At 43.2% G+C, this 17,500-nt stretch overlaps 1 protein-coding gene across 2 annotated transcripts in view; it reads left to right on the top strand.

Annotated features, from left to right (window-relative positions):
- LOC137427431 (uncharacterized) overlaps positions 1-17,500 on the top strand; it is a 110,056-nt gene that overhangs the window by 50,423 nt on the left and 42,133 nt on the right. Inside the window, exons 1-3 of one of the 2 annotated variants that reach the window (XM_078778213.1) lie at positions 4,760-4,998; positions 8,550-8,612; positions 11,449-11,553. In XM_078778213.1, coding sequence (XP_078634339.1) covers positions 4,839-4,998; positions 8,550-8,612; positions 11,449-11,553 — 328 coding nt within the window. In that variant the 5' untranslated portion in view covers positions 4,760-4,838. Of the gene's footprint in view, positions 1-4,759; positions 4,999-8,549; positions 8,613-11,448; positions 11,554-17,500 lie in introns of those variants that run through there. The other variant, XM_078778214.1, reaches the window with a different exon arrangement.

Genomic DNA, 17,500 nt, shown 5'->3' with positions numbered 1-17,500 from the left:
ACCTCTCTGTACCTCCAGTGGACATCGGACGACCCATTGAGCCAATGTCACCAACTATGGGAATTCCTTGTGGCCTCGTGGAAGTCTGCACATCGCTGACACGGACAGTACGTTTCTCTTTAGACACTTTACGAGCAACAAGTTTGAACGTTCGACATTCATGCTGTGCGACTGTTTGTGAAACCAGACAACTCGACAACCGCAACAATCACTCTTGTATTTGATTTGTACGACACCAAAACCATTGTAATTTCAATTGTCATGGTCAACATGTGTGTGATATAACACTGGGTTCTCTGAACACCTTTATTGTTATTTTGTTTTTTTTTACCTCCTTTTCATGTTTTTGACTGTTGTCATTAAATATTTTACAGAAGTTTTCTACCTCGTTCCTGATTTTCTGTGAGTCATTGATAAGGTGCCAATCTATTAGAGGTTGGTGATTCCGCAATACTTGGCAGCATTTTCTCCAACTTGGAAAAGTTTGATCCAAGCGAGTGGAGTAACCTCCCCAAGTCAATCTATTCGTTCATTATTCGTTTATCAGCAATGAATCCTTCCATCTGTTTGTTTATTATTCGACAGTCCAGACATTCTTCTTGAAATATCTTTGACATGGTAGAAATCTGTGATATCATGTCTGAAGGATTGCACATGGATGGTGGTGGTTTGTGTGTAGCCTGTGGCTGCTGGTTGCATCATTTTCTGAAGGCGCCGCTGATGCAATGCCCTATATTATCAGTGGGCTGGTATTCACTTATCTGACCTCGGAAGGATGACAGGCCGAGTTAACCCACCTGGTGTTAATTAATTCAACGGCCTGACATGGGCTCAAAATCAGGACCCAAAGATCTCATCTTGACCGTTAAGCCAACACCAGGTTTTCCACATGGATGATTTTCAAACTCCTTGTGAATTAAAGTATTATCCTTATCTCTCTGATTTTTCATCATGAAGAACGGTAGAACATTTTTATTCCTCAAAATACATTTAATGAATCCCGTTATGAGAACTATCTTGTCCCACACTGTTGAGTAAATATTTCTTTACTGTTTGAATAAATTAATGTTGAATAAAATAACAACCTGGATCTCCAACCTTTCCACTGTGTTTGCAATACATATCAAGGTGTTTGTAAATGTTGTGAGAAATATCCTGAAACCTGAACAGGTGTGCGATGCTATCTGCTACCAAAACTGACCTGTGTACAACATGATGAATCGACTAGATAATAGCAAAGAATGCTAAGGGCTTCCCACTGTTCCCAAATGTAAGCTGTGATTATATGCCTGAACAATGAATTGGGAAAACTCCCAAGAAATAACAAAAATGTGGTTAAAAACACGGAAAACATTGATGATGAAAATCGCTCTCACTGGGTTTGTTTCTACAAGAACTTTATTCCAACAGATAGCTCTTCTGTGGGACAGACTTTTAAAAAGGTCATTATTTTGACAGTTTTGGGCTTCCTCCACCTTTTAAAGTTATGAAATTCCTTGATGTAGATGTTTACCAGACAATTATGTGCCTGGATACCATTGACAAGATAAAATTGATTAATCATGACAAACAACGTACGAGGATGAACATGATCATAAAGCAACATGTGAATCAAACTAAATGGCGTGCATGTCATCATTCAGTAATCTGAAAATATAAGGCATTGCACTTTTTCGTGGCATTCAGTTCTACAGTGCCTCCAGAAAGTATTCACACCCCTTGACTTTTTTCACCTGAGGATTTTAGACATTTGACCTAAGTTGCTGACCTTTGGCCTATGTTGACCTTTTGGCCTATGCTGATCTCAGAAATAATTGGGGGTTGAATTCGTTGACCAGAAATGCAAATCCTCTTCAAATTTCAAGTTAATCGGATGAAAATTGAGGATTTTAGAAATTTGCCCTTCGTTGACCTTTTTGGCCTATGTTGACCTAAAATATCAGTGGTTGAATCCATTGACCAGATATGCAAATCCTTTTCAAATTTCAAGTCATTCAGACGAAAATTGAGGATTTTAGAAATTTGACAAAGTTGGTGACCTTTGGGCTATGTTGGCCTTTTTACCTTTTGAACCCCAAAAACAATAGGCTTCTTGCTTATGACCAACTCTACTGTTTAGTGAAGTTTCGTGAAGATCGGTTGAAAATTGTGACCTGTGGGCGACTGACATACAGACATACAAAACAGACAGAACAAGACGACGTCATGCGGAGCACGATACTTGCAAAATCCCCCCCCCCCCCCCCCAAAAGGTTTCCATTGATATAGCAAATTGTCCATTTCATCAAGATTAAAATTGATGATCTTGATCAAAGCTCGGATCAAAAGGATGAAAAGTGACAATTTTTCAGCTGAACAATGATGATTTTAGAAATTTGACCTTTTGACCTAAAAAATAGTTGGTTTCCCAATTCAATGAGGCAATGTGCAAATGCTGTTCTATTTTCAAGCCGATCGGATGAAAATTGATGGTTTTGCAGATGAAAATGGATGATTTTGGAAGTTTGACCTTTGACCTCAAAAATAGTTCGTTTCCCAATTTAGTGAGGGAATATACAAATGCTGTTCTATTTTCAAGTCAATTGGACGAAAATAGATGGGTTTTCAGATGAAAATTCATAGTTTCGAAAGTTTTAGCTTGGGTTGACGTTTGACCTTTTGTCCTAAAAAAAAATAGCTCGTTTCCCAATGCAGTGAGGCAATACGCAAATGCTGTTCTACTTTCAAGTCAATCGGATAAAAATTGGTGGTTTTTCAGATGAAAATTGATGATTTTGAAAATTTGAACTGGAGTTGACTTTTGACCTCAAAGATAGTTCATTCCCCAATTTAGTGACTCAATGTGCAAATGATTTTCAATTTTCAAGTCAATCGGATGAAAATTGAGGATTTTTGAAACTTGGCCTATGTTGACCTTTTGGCCTATGTTGACCTCAAAAATAGTTGGTGGTTGAATTCAGAGACCATATATGCAAATCCTCTTAGAATTTCAAGTCAATCGGATGAAAATTGATGATTTTAGAAATGTGGCCTATGTTGATCTTTTGGCCGATGTTCACCTGAAATATAATTTGTGATTGAATTCAGTGAAAAGATATGCAAATGCTCTTCAAATTTCAAGTCATTTGGATGAAAATTGAGGATTTTAGAAATTTGGCCTATGTTGATCTTTTGGCCGATGTTGACCTCAAAAATACTTTGTGGTTGAATTCAGTGACCAGATATGCAAGTCCTCTTCAAATTTCAAGTATATTGGATGAAAATTGAGGATTTTAGAAATTTGGCAAAGTTGGTGACCTTTGGCCTTTGTTTACCTTTTGACCCCAAAAACAATAGGCTTCTTGCTTATGACCAACTCTACCATTTGGTGAAGTTTCGTGAAGATCGGTTCAAAATTGTGACCTGTAGGCGACTGACAGACTGACTTACAGACAGAACAAGCGTTACCCCTCGGTCCCCCGCCGGGGAAGTGATGAGTTGACAAAGTGGAACACGCAGAAAACATGCTGTGATATGATATTTCGCTCACAAGGGTCAGACATACATAGAGGCGGCCATCTTGGATTTTGACGTGGCGACCCAATTTTCAATAGCGTTCTTCCTTATGCCTAGATACACCCACACACCAGAAGGTACTTCGCTTATTTTTCAAGATATTTCGCTCACAAGGTTCAGACATATATATGGTGGTGGCCGTCCTGGATTTTGACGTGGCGACCCACTTTACAATAGCGGTCTTCCTTATGCTGAGATACACCCACACACCAAATTAGAAGTTGATACTTCGCTTATCTTTCAAGATATTCTTCTCACAAGATTCAGACATACATGGCGGCGGCCATCTTGGATTTTGACGTGGCGACCCAATTTTCAGCAGCGGTCTTCCTTATGCTGAGATACACCCACACACCAAATTAGAAGTTGATACTTCGCTTATCTTTCAAGATATTCATCTCACAAGGTTCAGACATACATCGCGGTGGCCATCTTGGATTTTGACGTGGCGACCCAATAGATACACCCACACACCAGATTAAACGTTGGTACTTCGCTTATTTTTCGAAATATTTCGCTCACAAGTTTCAGACATATATATGGTGGCGGCCATCTTGGATTTTGACGTGGCGACCCAATTTTCAATAGCGTTCGTCCTTATGCCGAGATACACCCACACACCAAATTAGAAGTTGGTACTTCGCTTATTTTTCAAGATATGCAGGTTGCAAGGTTCAGACATACATGGCATCAGACATACATGGCGGCAGCCATCTTGGATTTTCACGTGGGTTGCACCCGCACACTAAATTTGAATGCGGTCCTTCGCTTACGCACGCACGCACGCCCGGACGGACGGTCGGACGGACGGACGGACACATGGACGGAGGGGAAAGCCATAGTCCCCCTTTAGCTCCGCTGAGCGACGGGGGACAATAACGCACAGGATCGATCAATATAGTTGAAAAATCTTCAATTTTCACAATTAACAAACGGACTCAAATGCAACACCTTCTCCTTTGGCGAGGGTAACAGGTAAAGATGGCGGAACCTCTTTGGAAACTGTTAATAATATGAAAAAGGACGAAATAGCCGGAATGTCGAACTTTTAAACTTGTTTCGTACGAGGACAGGAACCGGAAGGTCGTTGTTAAACTTGTTTAAAGATCTCGAGCACGAACATCGTCACTCACGGGGCGTCCAGGTTACATTTGGGGCGTGGTCTAAGGGGAAAAGTCCTTACGTCATTTCAATTAAAGAAGAAGAAGGAGATTTTAAGGAGGAAGGAGAGCACGACATGTTCCACTATTTCGCTGTCCCTCGGTTCTGTTGTACCAGACAGAATGAATTGTCCCGAAGTTACAAACACCGAGCTGTGTCCGATGAACCGAGATCTCTCAGGTGAGAAACACAAGGTGAACCCTCCGGGATCCACGAGAATCTCTGATGGGAGGAACCTGCTCGGTCCGGGAGAATCTCCCGGGGACAAGGAGTTCGGACCCGGTACGTGACGTTCTTGTTCCCGTGCGGGGTCCGTGCTGTGCACCATGTACGTTAATTGTTTATGTGGGAACCCACCATGTGCGGATCGGGTTCAGTCGTACAATATCGTGTCGATGTCCTGAGATGGTGAATCGATCTCGTTCGTTGTAATCGGAGCTCGAACGGACATTTTGATTCCTGAGAGCAGATTCGTTATTTGACGATTTTGAGAAGTTCGATCGTTTCTCCCTGTTATCGACAAAATGAATGGAGGAGTTGAGTTTATTTTAACAGAATAGACAATGATAGGACCAGGGACATTAACCTGAATGTAAATAAGATTATAGTTCGGACGGTGTAAGATCGGGGTCCATCAATCAGATTCATTAACGAGGAAATTCGACGCAGGAGGACATTCGGCCCATCTTGTCTCTGTTACACCAACACGAAATGCAACAAGAAAGCATCAGAAATGCAAAGCCCGTCTGTGTCCGTTTGTATTCTGTCTTCTCTTCTTCTTCCGTATGGTCAAAACAACGAAACCAGTTTTAAAAAATGCAAAATGAAAAAGATTTTATGCTGCCTTGACCTTTGAGCTTCAGATCAAAAACAATAATCAGCTCCTACCTTTTGATTGGTGAACCAATTCTGTGACCCGATAAGCGAGTTCTTCAAATTTCAGGTCATTGGGGTGAAAATTGGTGATTTTTATGCAACCTTGACCTTTTGACAAAATTCTTAATTTACTTTCTACATATTATCATAATAGAGCTTTGGTGAAAATTTGATGATAATAGCTCAATGGTAAAAAAAAAAGTTACGACCCAGACAGACACACACGCACACACAGACACACACAGAAGTGATTTCAAAACCCCTGCTAAATAGGAGAGTTCACAGAACACCTGAACACGACACCCCACGCAGTATTCCAGTGTCCACAGGAGGTCCTTCCTGTTCGTGGTTTTTCCGTTACGTTCTAAAAAGGTACCAGAGGTATTGCTCCATCACCTGGTCGGCATCCTGCAACCTGTCAGCGACCGAGATTATAACCTGCAGCACCTCAGCAAGGAACTTGATGACCTGGTTGGGCATCGCCAACTCTTCCTCCTTTTCACTGCCGTTCTCCACCGTCACCCCGCTCCTTCTTGGAAACCTTGTTGATGGCCTCAAACTCCTCCTCAGTCAGCTCCTCCACCCCTTCAGCCCCATGGGGTGGCCATGAGCATTGTCCACCAGCAGGAGAACCTTGAAGAGGAGGTTCTTGTCTGCCAGGTACCTCTCCACTTTAGGGCTGAAACAGTTGTGCAACCAATCCATGAAGATGGCAGATGTTACGCACGCCAGTTGTGCAACCAATCCATGAAGATGGCAGATGTTACGCATGCCAGTTGTGCAACCAATCGATGAAGATGGCAGATGTTACCCACGCCAATTGTGAAACCAATTCATGAAGATGACAGATGTTACCCATGCCAGTTGTGCAACCAGTCCATGAAGATGGCAGATGTTACCCATGCCAGTTGTGCAACCAGTCCATGAAGATGGCAGATGTTACCCATGCCAGTTGTGCAACCAGTCCATGAAGATGGCAGATGTTACCCACGCCTGTTTTTTCCTTGAGAGCACGTAGGTATGGAAGATGATACATCATCATCGGCTTAATCATGCTGTCCCTTGTGGCGTTGGTGCAGCAAAGAAGAGGCACCCGGTCCTTTGTAGCCTTGAATGCTGTCCTCTCTCGCTTTGAGATGAAAGTCCTCGTCTGTGTGCATCCGCATCTATGTATTTTATTAGTCCCCCACCGGTGTACACCGGAGGGGACTACAGGTTTTCACTCCGTCCGTCAGTCTGTCCGTCTGTCCGTCTGTCAGTCCGTCACGCAAAGAACAGTTTTCCAGACATTTTTTTCTGAACTCTTCATGCTAATGATTTCAAACTTGGTACATGGTTTCCTCATGATAAGTTACAGATCAAGTTCGAACTTCATGACGTTTCGATCATTTTTGACAAAGTTATGGCACTTTGAACTTTGGGAATTCTGATAATTCTGATGATCCTTAACTCAGTGCCATTTTAAGTTTTAATTTCCTTCAAAAAAGATTTTCTCTGCAATAATAGGACCGATTGAGATCAAATTTTCACCGTAGGGGGGACTCGGTCTGTAGAATATTTTAATGGTAATTATGACGTCCCAGGTCACGTGGTTCGGCCGCCATATTGTTTTTCGTGAAAACACGAAAACCCCTTTTTCTCTGCAACGGCTGAACAGATCGAGGCCAAACTTTGCAGGCAGAATCGCATACCCGTGACGAACAAAAACGTCAGCGAGCATGACGTCATTCGTCACATGGTTTCAGAGTTATGATGTTTTTAAGCATGAACCTTTAAAACCGAGCTCCTCCCTCATTTTTGATCCAATCGAGGGGAAACTTCACAGATCTGTTCAGCATGTCGGTCCACTAAAATGTCCTTTTGGAATTTCCGATATGGCATGTGGTTTGGCAGATATCGTTAATTAAACGAAAATATTTTTAAAAATGGATATCTCTTGAATCGCTCGTACCTCAGACCGTGAGTTGGTAATTATATAATTCACACAGTGCAATACGTGCAGGCCGCTCCACGGAGCGACCTTGCAGGCTTATCAACGAGGCGAGGAGTGACACACATGTGTCTCAGCATACCTCTGATCAAGTTTGAAAACCAGCATCAACAGTGCAAAAATTTGCATATTCGATCATTTTTGACAAAGTTATGGCACTTTGAACTTTGGTAGGGGACATGTATTGCAGCGCAATACTCAGAATGCTTGTTTATTTTAAAATGCTTTCTTTGCAGCCGCTTGTCCGATCGATTAAAAACTTTAAAGAGAGGATGCAATACCAATGGAGAATATTTTATTGATATCTCTGATGTCATTTGTCACATGGTATGGCGGGCATTTGGATTAAAGGAAAAAAGATTGAACCTTATTTTCTCTGAAACCGCTGAACAAAAAATTTTAAACTTGGGATATTTCATGAACTCCACATGGGGGGGTTATAGGGTGATAACGATGATGTCATCGGTGATGTGGTGTACCTGTCATAATTGGTTGAATTGAAATCTTTATCCAAAAAATCAGAAACTTCCTGTCTGATCTACAACCTGATGTGAGTAAATACATTTTTTGTTCATGGTCACATAGTCTCGTGGCCATATTGGATTGAGAACCAAAATGTAAAAATACCTTCTCCAGAGACGTGCAACAGAACGATGCAAAACTTCATACATATGATCGACTCATTATGGGCAATATAGTTTGAAATGTATTTAATGTTCACCTTTTAATACAATTTAGCCTTAATGTGCACAGAAGTGGTCGTTAATTCTCATGATAATCCATCAATAAAGCGATGAATAATAGCAATGGATGTGGCATATTAGGGTCCATTGATGACACGGGTATATGGGCGATGGTATTTTTCTTCAGAATGAGCATGTGAGGTGAGACTATGTGCTCTATGAGTGCCGTTCTAGTTTAGAAATGTTCCTTAAAATTGAGTTTGAGTGCGATGTTTTATTTTCAGATTTTGTTGCGGCTGTGAAGGTGGAGTCCACGTTTCTGGACCAGTCCTCCTCATTTCACAAAGGTTTGAACAACCACAACATTTGCTAACTGAAGTTTCTCATCGATCTTGAAAAAACAAGTCATTAATTCTTTCCAAGAGACTGTTTGGTGATATATTAGTTCGGTGAGATCTTCATGCTAATTATTCTAAATATTGTATATGGATTTGGTTTGTTTATTATACAGTAAACCCTTGTTTTACACGGGGATTACGATCCTGGAAACACGGGGGTTAGGTTCCGATCTCACTCCTCTCGCTGATAACTTGAGTCAAGTATTGGAGCTGCTTGCAGGAGTCAACCTCTCACGTGTCATACAACCAGAGCATTCACTTCCCCTTATGTTTTCTGTGCATTTCTTTGTTTTGCGGATACTGGACTTGTTAACGCCATAATGTCTGTCCAGTGGTGCAGCACTCTCGCCCCAACCCTGCTTACCCAAACCCTCCACTTTCTGTGACAAAGATGCCACTTTCCTCGACGCTTTTGTAATTGGTTCACCACAGCAACATATTTCATCTTGGGAGCCATGGCTAAGAATGACGAATGGCAATAATAACCCAAAATGAAGGAATTCATTTTGATGACGCAGAGATTGGTACATTACAGTACTGTACATACTGCGTGTCTCAGTTACCACCTGCACGCATTTGTGCAACTGAGTGCACATGTCACTGTGGTGGAGGAATAAAAATACTGACCGGGGGAAAAAATACCACGTAAAAGTGAGACTGGACCTGCGTAAACACAGAACGGTATGCAGAAAATGATAATGTGTAATGTCGAAACTGTGTAAACCAAACCCGTGTAAAACAAGGGATAACTGTATATGACTGTATTGTAGAAGTGACATGTTTATTACCAAAGTTGGACAGAGTTAAAAAAAAAAAAAACGTCACAAGTACTGTATTTTTATTATTGCAGTTCGATTTACAATCCAAAGAAAGATTGTTGGTGTTCTTGGAAGTTGTGGAAATGGAATGATCTGGCGGTAATGCGCAGTCTCTAGTTCATTCAAGATATAAAAGCATCTCGCATCAATGAGCGGTCTCGCACCGAGAGGAAGAGACTTTTGGGAATGTTTGTGAATCACAGAATTCAAAAAACAGAGCAGAGCAGAAAGAAGAGCCAGTCACGATTTGTGTTTTTGTGTGGAGTGGAGTAGAGTAGAGAACAGTGGTGCACAGTGGTGTAGCATAGAGTGCAGCACAGTGCTGAGCCATGCTGGCGGATTTGTGCTTTTTTTTTATTCAGCACTTTTGGAGATAGAGGTGCAAAGTTTTTACATTTTTCAAAGATGGCGGCCGAACCACGTGACCGATAACATCATCATTTTTTTTTCTCCACCAGTTTATGCCGACATGGCACTCAATAAATTGCATCTTGATCGGATGAAGTTTTGTACTTGTCGCATTATCAAATTATGACGTCATAATGGAGGCCTTGGGCCTCGAGAGTTAAAAATTGGGCACAGTCAATTCCAGGGCAAGACAAATATGTGTGTAAAGTTTGGCGATTCTAGGTGCAACGATGTAGACATAGTGCTGCGCACAAACAAACAAACAAACAAACAGACAAACAGACAGACAGACAGACAGACAGACAAACGGACAAACCAACCGATCAACATACTTGCCGGAATCTTTTCCGGCAAGTAATGAAAAATCGGTCAGAGACCGAGGACCTGCCGGGATGTACTTTTTTTTTATCGGCCATTTTGGATCAAAATGGTGGGAAATCTACACATGTTTTTACGCAAAGCAATGGAAGGTAACTGAGTATATGTATGCATATCTCTTGTCCTTTCAGAGTTATAGTGGTTTGAAATATATTTTCAATGAAAACTTTGCCCCCTGACCTTTGACCCCAAAAAATAATTTAAACGAAGCATTTTTGACCATTTTATGCCACATGTTATTTTTCGGGAATTGAATAATGAACATTTTGGCTTGGTGAGGGGGCTTGAAGCCAGATTTTAATCTTACAGCCGCCATGTTGGTGCTCGCCGTCACTGCGATGCGATGCGAAGCGAAAGACGCCTCAGAGCTGTCACATTCACAATCGCTATGTCGTATGTACTCCCGATATGTGTTTCCTTCATTATAAAAACTACCAAGTCAACAGTTGAAAGGATTTTGAGCCGATAGGTGTTACGGCCTTGGCAAGATCGATGGAGACAGCAATCTGTTAGCTTATACACCACCCAAATAGCTATGTGGAATTCTCTCATGTAGAGATTAAACCCACGTCTTTTGAACTTTGGCAGAGGTCATTATTTACTTTTAATGATGTTTATATACGAATCAAAAAGAAGATAATTGGTTTTGGGTCGTCCTTTCCACATATCTCGTGGGATTTTAAGTTGGAGAGACGACGGTGATGGCGAGTACCGTTGCTAGTTAGCAAAAAAACGATTTTCACGTTTTGGTTGACCTTGAGCTTGACCTTGGGCCTTGAGAGTTAAAAATTGGGCACAGTCTATTCCAGGACAATGCAAATATGTGTGTAAAGTATGGCGATGCGATGTGCAACAATGTAAATGTAGTACTGCGCACAAACAGACAGACAGACAGACAGACAAACCAACCAACTAACATACTCGCCGGAATCCATTCCGGCAAGTAACAAACAAGAAAACAAACAAACAAGAAAGAAACCGGAGTGAAAACTGAGTACTACCTTTCAGCGTGTGTCATTGCCGAGCCCCCTTTGGTGCCTGGCAATGACGTCATGCAGCGCCCGGAGATGGCAAAGGAAAGGAGCGGTGTACAATGAACCTTCAAATCTATACTACACCAAAGCTTTGTTCCTTCTTTGTTTTTTTTATTGTTTTTTTTTTAAGGATGTTTGTCTTTTCAGATTCGATTGTGAAAGTGAAGGTGGAATCTGAGTTTGAGGATGATCCAACATCTCAAGAGAAAGGTCTGAACCACAACAACATTCTGCTTGTTCCGTTACAGACAGGTATGTGTGCATGTCCAATGTACGTACTGATGTTATTCTCTGGAGAGATGCTGCTGTTGGACTTTTCTTAAGACCACAGAATGATTCAACGGCCCAACTCATTAATAACGGATTCTCCTCTGCACATTGAGTCATCACAATATTGTTTGAGATGTTCAGGGTACAACTTCTTGAGATTTTGCTTCTGTATCCATCTTGTTCACCCAGTGCAGCCTCCCCTACCTCTCATTCCTCCCCACATCTCCAACTTGTCTCGATTTGTCCCTCAACCCTGTCGTTGTTGTGTTTTCTCTTTATTTATACTGTTCCTTTTGTTTTGTTACGTCCTGATCCAATCTATGTTTTACCTCCTCCACCAGCCTCGACTTTGTCGACAAAAAAATAAAAGGACATGCTTGTACTGACGGCTGTGCGGAAACGGTTAGATGATGAGTAAATTTGTAAAAATATTTAGATCAACCAAAAATTCGGATCACATGTCCGATAAATAACATCATTCACTATGGACACTCACATTACACAACCCAAAATAAGGAGAGAATAAAGTTGTTGTAATTGCACGTTGTCATATGTTTAGGTATTTCAGGGTTTAATTGAATATTGTCACGTCATAAGCCCAGCTAATGCAGGCATTCTGAGCCAGGGTTCTAAGACGTCTGTAAATGACCGAAGGCAAAAGGTGGGAAAAAATTCTGATGATTAAAAGGGTTTATTTCCTCCGCCCACCGAAGGTAGACGGAGGTTATGTTTTCACCTCTGTCTGTTTGTCTGTATGCAGGATATCACAAAACGTTGTGGACAGATTCGGATGGAATTCGGTGGGCAGGTTGGGTGTGTGACTGGGACGAATTGGTTTGATTTTTGGTGAAGATTGACATCCATATTCGGATAAAATCCTGATTAGAAGAGAAGTAGCAGGACAATTACTGAGAAGCTGCTTCAATCTCCTAAATTCTCGGATGTAAGAAAGTGTACAACGTGGCATTGCTCAGAGGGATTCCTATGCTTTATGAGCTTGGTCTTCAATGTCGTCTGCAGGACATTTGTTGGAGGTTGGAGTAAAATATCCATCACCAACGTTGCATAGTCTGGTGACAAGGAGCCAACAATGCATTTGAACCACGTGAACTCGGGAGTGATGTTTCCGGGATCGAATTGAGCTTTGACTTACGTACACCACAGCTGCGGGTCACTAGGCCAGAACTGTGGCAGCTTCAACGAAATTGATGGCACTGATAAAGCTGGTTGAGCGTCCGGGAAGGGTATTACTGGCCGTTCATTTCCGCCAACTCGTTGCGTGCTTGAAACACCTTGTCCATCCCTTTGAGAATCACGTCATGGACATCAATTTAGTGTGGAAGAAAGATATCCGAGACGTTTGGATTCCGAGCCAAGTCTTTTTTAAACTTTATCGTTGAAGCCTCTGCAGAAGCTCCTTTACGGGAAACCAAAAATCCCCAATAAACCAAAGGTAAACTAGAACGCCACTCAGTAGAGCGCATACTCCCGTCGTGGGTCAAGTTGGAATAGTACGATTTCACAAAAGTTTGAGGGAGTAGTTCAGTGACAGCACAAGACAAGACAACACAAGACAGACACTGCACAGATATATCTATCTATAATTCCAGTAATCTGTGTGTGTGTGTGTGTGTGTGTGTGTGTGTGTGTGTGTGTGTGTGTGTGTGTGTGTGTGTGTGTGTGTGTGTGTGTGTGTGTGTGTGTATGTCTGTGTGTTTGTCTGTGACCGCTGTTTCTCGACAACGACGGGTCCGATATACTTGAAACTTGCCAGGTATATTGCTGGGGACCCGAGGATGTGCCTTTTCAAGGTTTCATATTAATCGGACAAGTAGTTACCGAGCTATGTCCAAAAAACGATTCAACCAATCAGAGAGCAGCGAGTTATCACGTGTGCCGAACGTGGCGAACAGACTCTGCCTCGGACGGCACATTTGAGAGCGTATTCATTTATTTCACGTTGGCAAACTATGTTGCCGCTATGTTGGCGTTAAACTATGTTTTAAAACTAATTTGCGATTCTTTCGCTTTCCTGCGCGTTTGTGCACGCTATGGCGATTTCTTTACCAAACTCCGCAAGCCGTTCGCTTTGGACCAAACCATTTCATGTAAATAGAGGGGGGGGGATTGTCACCGTACTCGCAAGCCGTTCGCTTTGGACCAAACCATTTCATGTAAATAGAGGGGGGGGGGATATAATTTTAGATATAGATATAGTACGGGCATGCCCTAGTATTTAGAATATATAGAAGATTATGTTAAAAAAAAACAAGGCAATTTCACTTACATTTTTGGATTCAGCGTTCAATTCCATATAAGTGAGTGTATTTTGAGGCATGTGTGACTTCAAATTGAGATCTCGCGAGATCTTGGAGACGGCGGCAGGGATTTTCGAAGCTCCACACGGTCTCCACGTTTTTCGAAGTTAAGTCTGTTCACAATTGTATTTTGTCGAAACTGTATTTATCTTTCGGTGTGTGAAGTTATTGTGTGCAACTTTGGTTGTTTCTCGGTGTTTATCTTTCATAAATTGATCGTCTGTTTGCCGTGTCGCGAGCAAGGCCTTGAACAGTGTGCACTGTACAACCTTGAGGCTTTGTTTTTCTCTCAGTGGTCCGTCGTTTGTGATCCAATAACTTTCGTTCTCTGTATTCCCAGGCTTTTCACCCATAGCCTACTTCCTTGTGTAAATCTCAACTCAAAAAAAAAAAAAAAAAAAAAAAAAAAAAATTCCTTCTCTGTTCTCATTCGTTTATTCATTCTTATTCGTTGTTTCGTTCTTCGACCACGTGTTTCTCCCCCATTTCCCCAGATAGTTTTCACTCATTAACCTTCAATGTTTACACTTTCCCCTCAAGTTATGTATTCCGTCATATTTTATAACACCTTTTTCTTCTTCTTCTTTAAAAGGCTGCTTTCGACTTGCTCACCAAATCAATTCATCCCAAAAAAAATATCCATCTCCTATAGTGCCTTTTTTCTACATTCCCTAAACTCTCCTGCACTCCATCCTCCATCCAGCGTCCTTAAACGTATTTTTAACTCGAAGGTCACAAGAAACTCATTTTGCAATAAATGTTCGTTTCCCATAAATCGTACACTTTCAAAAATCCAATCTCACCCCTCCCCTCCAAATCTTCCCCATAACCCCTCCCCTCCAAATCTTCCCCATCACCCCTCCCCTCCAAATCTTCCCCATCACCCATCCCTTTCAAATCTCCCCCCTTGCCCCCTCCCTCCTAAACTACCCCCTCACCCCTCCCCGCCAAGACGCCCCCTCGCCCCTCCCCTCCTAGACTCCTGCCTCACCCCTCCCCTCCAAATCTCCCCCATATCCCATCCCTTTCAAATCCCTCCCCTTGTCCCTTCCCTCCCAAACTCCCCCCTCACCCCTCCCCTTCAAATCTCCCCACCCTCATTGCTTCTCAATTTCCCCCCGCTCACTCCCCCTCCTCAAAGCGTCCTCCCCGCTTCTTCCCCCTTCAAACTCTCACCTCCATCTCCCCCAACCTTCTGCCTCGCTCTTCCCCCTCCTCAAATAACACCTCATTGTGGCTCACCCAATCACCATCAAACCTTTTGTCCGCCCCATCCTTCCCTTTCTCCGAGCTATTCTGAAATCTCTGACACACCTTCAACAGCTCTCCCTACCTCTTCCACCTCTTCCACATCTTACCCTACCCCTCCTCCCCCCTGTTCTGTATCTGATGCTCCCCCTTCCTCTTCATTAACGGTATGGACCTCAAACATCCGGGGCCTTCGTTCAAACTTAACTGATCTCTCCATACAGGTTGCTTCTGTCAAACCAGACGTGATCTGCTTAACAGAAACTTTCCTCCTTTATGATGTCTCTGATTCCATAGTATCTCTCCCGGGCTACTCCCTCCTCCGGTATGATAGACCTGAGCCTCGTCCTGGAGGCGGGGTTGCTATCTTTATCAAAAACTCTCTTCCTCACTCGCCCTGCACTGCACTCTCTCCACCTCACCCCCAGGAATACCTCTGGCTACGGCTTCCCCTTCGCTCCCACCTCTTGTTCATATGTGTGTTGTACCGTCCACCAAACAGTGATGACTCCATCTACATCTCGCTGTCTGATGATATGGACCAACTTCTATCTACTCATCCCAACTCTCTCTTCCTCATATGTGGTGATTTCAACTGTCATCATGCCAGTTGGCTGGGTGTGGGTACCTCTCTCACCAGCCATGGCTCCTCAGCAAAGGACTTCTGCGACTCACTGGGACTGACACAATCTGTCAATTTCCCGACCCGGATCTCAGTCAACGGAGCATCTTCTCTTCTGGACTTGGTTATGACTAACTTCCCTGAAAATGTCTGCTGCTCTTCTTCTGCTCCGATCGGATCATCTGATCATGTCCTTGTTAAAGTGGACATTTCTCTGACCATCCTCAGGGAGCCTGCTCTGCGTCGACGAGTCTGGCATTTCACTCAGGCCAACTGGCACGGTCTTCAAGCAGCCATCAATCATCTGGACTGGTCTCCCATCTCTACCACCTCTGACATCAACTCATCCTGGGAATTCTTCCAAAGTAAATTGCTCTCTCTCATGCACAGATTTATCCCATCTCGTCTTCAGTTGTCATACCCTTCCTCCCGTCCATGGTACACGGAATCTTGTGGTGAGGCTGTTGCCCAGAAACAACTTGCCTTCGTCTCCTGGAAAGCAAATCCAACGGAAGGAAATCTCATTTCCTTTCACAAAGCCCGAAACAAGTGTGTGTCCACCCTCAGGAGAGCCAGGAAACAATATCTCTCCGTTCTCAAGACCGAACTCTCTTATCTGTCTCCCTCTTCCAAATCCTGGTGGCGTCTGGTCAAATCCGTTTCTGGTGTCTGTTCCCCCTCCATCCCCTCCCTTACCTCAAACGGCTACACAGCTGACTCCGCACGTGAAAAAGCTGAATGCCTCAACTCTGTGTTTGCCTCTAAATCTTGTGTCCCAAACCCATCCCTCTCTGTACCCACCATACCCAGTCGTACCCTGCTGCTCCTGGACTCCGTGTCCTTTCCTCCTGACAAGGTGGAAAAGTTTCTGTCAACCCTCGACTCTGATTCTGCAACTGGACCCGACGGCATCAGCCCACGGGTCCTAAAATCCTGCTCTGCTGCTCTATCTCACCCTCTCTCTGTTCTCTTCACCCTCTCTTTTGCTCAAGGTCAACTGCCATCTGCTTGGAAATCAGCCAACATCACCGCTTTGCACAAAAAAGGTGCAAAAACAGATCCTAGCAACTACAGACCAATCAGCCTTCTCCCAATTATCAGCAAAGTCATGGAATCCATCATTGCTTCTGATATGAAATCTTTCCTCTTCTCCAATGGCTTGATCTCTGATCATCAATTTGGTTTCAGACCAGGTCACTCTACTCTGGACATGCTGCTTCTGCTGTCTCAACAATGGATGGAGGTCCTCAATGCCAAACAGGAAATTAGAGCTGTCTCCCTCGACATATCACGTGCCTTCGACACGGTCTGGCACCCCGCTCTGCTCACCAAACTCTCCTCCTTTGGTATCCATGGAAATCTCCACGCATGGCTGGCGGACTTCCTCTCTAGTCGTCGTCAACGTGTGGCCCTGAATGGGTTTCTCTCATCTCCTCTTCCTGTTCAGGCTGGAGTTCCCCAAGGCAGTGTTCTGGGCCCCGTGCTTTTTCTGGTCTTCATCAATGATCTCTCTGACTCTCTCGAAAATCCTCTCTATCTCTTTGCTGATGACTCCACTCTCTGCCGCTCCATTCCTCTTCCCTCAGATCGGCAGTCTGCTGCCTCCTCACTCTCTGAAGACCTGGACAAAATCACAGACTGGTCAAACAAGTGGAACATGTCTTTCAATCCTGACAAATCTCACACTCTTACTATGTCTCTCCGAAAAGATCGACTGGACAACCCTCCCATCTACTTTCTC

Source organism: Myxine glutinosa, chromosome 5 (assembly GCF_964187855.1).
Source record: "Myxine glutinosa chromosome 5, kmMyxGlut1.1, whole genome shotgun sequence".
NCBI lineage: Eukaryota > Metazoa > Chordata > Myxini > Myxiniformes > Myxinidae > Myxine > Myxine glutinosa.
This window is presented reverse-complemented; position numbering and strand designations above follow the sequence as displayed.